At 52.4% G+C, this 3,347-nt stretch overlaps 1 protein-coding gene across 1 annotated transcript in view; it reads right to left on the bottom strand.

The window, feature by feature from the left end:
• Window positions 1-2,610, bottom strand: part of OASL (2'-5'-oligoadenylate synthetase like) — a 16,991-nt gene extending 14,381 nt beyond the window's left edge. Inside the window, exon 1 of the mRNA XM_023760408.1 lies at window positions 2,370-2,610. Within this exon, the coding sequence (XP_023616176.1) occupies window positions 2,370-2,573 (204 nt within the window). The 5' untranslated portion in view covers window positions 2,574-2,610. The remainder of the gene's footprint in view (window positions 1-2,369) is intronic.
• Between the last annotated feature and the right edge of the window lie 737 nt (window positions 2,611-3,347).

Genomic DNA, 3,347 nt, shown 5'->3' with positions numbered 1-3,347 from the left:
CGCAGGGTGCGCAGGCCCCCAAGGTTCTGCCCCAGCTTCGCTCTGAGACTGTCCTTTCCCTGCAGCCATGTCTGCGCCCAGGGACCATGACTGCCTCCTACAACAGGGAGGCGGACGCGGTCTGAGTGATTTATGGCATTAAGGGGGGGGGGGGGCGGGGAGAAGGCGGGGTGCAGCCTTGCCTGGTGGGTAAGAGCCTGGGCTGTGGGGTGGGGCAGCCTGACCTGGACCTGACTCCTGCCTTGGTTTTCCAGCTGTGATCATAAATCATCGCTCTCTCTCTCTCTCTCTCTCTGTCGGGAGGTGGGATCGCTGGGCATGAACCGGCCTCAGATCAGCCTCCTCCTCCCGTTGGGTGAACTGCTGGCGGCCAGTGGGGTGAGCACTCGCTGGGTCTGGTACCCCTGAAAGCCCTTTGTGCAGACAAGACCTTTTCATCCTGACCCCAGTGACTGAGATGGGTACGAGTAGAATTCTCTCTGAAGTACAGATGAGAAATCAGGCTGTGGGGGGAAAGCTACTTGCCCTGGCTCCTAGCCAGCAGTCATGGTCACAGTCAGTTATAGAGTCAGCCCGGCAGGCGTGACTCAGTGGTTGAGCATTGACCTATGAACCAGGAGGTCATGATTCAATTCCCGGTCAGGGCACAGGCCAGGGTTGCTGGCTTGATGCCCAGTGTGGGGCCTAGGGGAGGCAGCCCGATCGATGTTTCTCTCTCATCATTGATATTTCTCTCTCTCTCCCTCTCCCTTCCTCTCTGAAATCAATACAAATATTAAAATAAATAAAGAAGTCACTTGACCTCGAGCTTCAGATGCTGGGAAGAGATGGGGACTGAGGTTTCCAAATCCTTCCCAGAGGTGGCTCCCCTGGAGGGAGGACGAGGGCACTGGGCTGGAAACCAGAAGCGAGGGGAGGAACAACACCTTAATTCTAGTCTTGCCTTGCCACCTGCTTCCTGTGTGACCTTGGGACATCGCTCACCCTCTCTGTGCCTCGGTTTCCTCAATGTTTAAATGAGGGACTGACTGAGACTGTCGGATGCTCTGTGGCCTTTCTAGTTCGGGCCTCTTGAATGTGGAGCCTCCAAGGACAGGAGGCGACATGAAGCAGCTGCGGGGGAATCTCACGGGGCACCCGGAGCCCTGGCTGCGGAGTTAGATAGACCCGGGTTCAAATCCCAGCTGTACCACCAGCTGTGCGGCCTGGGGCAAATCACCTCACCTTTCTGTGCCTTCATGGAAAAAAAACAACTTTTTATTATAAAAAAATGTAAAACATAGAGCCCTAGCCAGTTTGGCTCAGTGGATAGAGGGTCAGACTGGACTGAAGGGTCCCGGGCTCGATTCCAATCAAGGGCCCAGGTTGCGGGCTTGATCCCCAGTGTGGGGAGTGGAGGAGGCAGCCAGTCAATGATTCTCTCTCATCATTGATGTTTCTATCTCGCTCCCTGTCTTTTCCTCTTTGAAATCAATAAAAATATATATATTTTAAAAAAAACATAGAGAATAAAATGAACTCATATATCCAGTCAGATCAACAAGTCTAAACTTCTCGCCCCATTTGCTTCATCTAAACCACATTAAAGTAAATTATAGACACAAGAAACTCTGTCCCTAAATAATTTAGCATTTGTGTACAACGTAAGAGAACATATCTCCCATAAGCACAGAACTAGCACACCTAACAAAATCAGCAATGATTCACTTATCTTATTTAATATCAAGGTCATACTAAAATTTCCTCAGCCCTGGTAGCTCAGGTGGTTAGAGTGTTTTCCCAATATGCCATGGCTGCTGGTTCGATCTCAGGTCAGGGCACATATAAGAATCAACCAATGAAAGCCCAAAGAAGTGGAACAACAAATCTTTCTCTTTCTCTCTCTCTCTCTCTCTCTCTCTCTCTCTCTCTCTCTCTCTCTCTCTCTCTGTCTCTCTGTCTCTCATTAACAAAATTTCCCCAATTGTTTCTAATCTATATTTTATGGATGATCTACTCACACCAGGAGCCAGTCAAAGACTTTGCTGTGCATTTGGTTGCTATGAATCTCAAGTCTCTGAGCCTCCATTTTGCTCATCTGAGAAATGGGAAAAGAACAGTACCTGCCTCACACGGTGCACAGCATAGGGATCTTACCTGCTCAGGGTTATGCTGGTGCACCCAAAAAAGTGAACTATTTTAGCTTCCTTGCCGGGTTGTTCTGCTCAAGGCAGCAGTGGGGTGGGGTGCGGGCAGCGAGGTGGGGCGCCCTGCGACGTCAGCAGCATGGCTAGGGATAAGGAGGCAGAGGTCCCCAGCACCCTCAGAGATAAGGACCCTCATGCTGGGCGTGCCCGGCCCTGGCCTGGGATGGAGAAGCCCCGTCTCACCTTCACCAGCTTCAGCACCCGCACCTCCTGGTCCAGCCCACACTCTCCCTCGAGGGGCTCTTCCCTCAGGGACTGCTCCACGGTCTTCACGGCCTCCAGCACCTCTTCCTTCCACTCCCGGCTGGGCTGCAGGCACTGAGCCACGAAGGAGTCCAGCCTGGAGGCAGGGGTGCCGTACAGCTCCATCTCCGCGGACAGTGCCATGGCTGTGTGACAGCACCCCAGCCAGGCAGATATGTAGTCACACACCCAGCTCCTGGCATCCACGCCCCTCCCCTTTTTTTAAGGGAGCGCCTCCTCAGTCACCCTCTAGCACCCCGCTGGGATAACAGACCATCGCGGAGAGGAAGCCAGGAGCGACGGGGCTGATCTGGGGCGCCCTTCTTGGGGACCCCTGGCTGTGGCAGAGGCACAGAGGGACACTGAGCTGAGGTTGGGAGGAATGAGGCCACCTTAACAGGCTTGGCTTCTGGCCCAACTTTCTGCCATTGGTTTCGATTCTCAACTTTTTGAGTTTCCTTTCAATGACGTTTGGAAAGTGAAATTGGCTTGAGTTGGTCCTTAGAAGAGGCCACTCTCCCAAGAGGTCAGAGTTGGATGGGATCCGTCAGTCCGGCCGTCCCACCTCGTCACACAGACTGCGGTTCAGGCAGGGGAGGGGTTGCTCACGGTGGGGATGAGCAGTGGGGACTCAAGTCAGGTAGAACAGACTTTATTTATATTTTTTAATTTGAATATTTTTATTTGTTCAATGACAGTTGATGTTGAATATTATTTTGTATGAGTTTCAGGTGTACAGCATAGTGGTCAGACAATCATATACTTTACACCGTGTCCCTGGGGTTTCCAGTCCCCACCTGGCACCGTACACAGTTATCACAACGCTCTGGGCTGTATTCCCTGTGCTGGACTTTACGTCCCTGGGGCTGCTTTGCGACTGCCAGTCTGCACTTCTCAATCACCCCACCTTTTCCACCC

This window comes from Myotis lucifugus, unplaced genomic scaffold (assembly GCF_000147115.1).
Source record: "Myotis lucifugus unplaced genomic scaffold, Myoluc2.0 scaffold_181, whole genome shotgun sequence".
Lineage (NCBI taxonomy): Eukaryota > Metazoa > Chordata > Mammalia > Chiroptera > Vespertilionidae > Myotis > Myotis lucifugus.
This window is presented reverse-complemented; position numbering and strand designations above follow the sequence as displayed.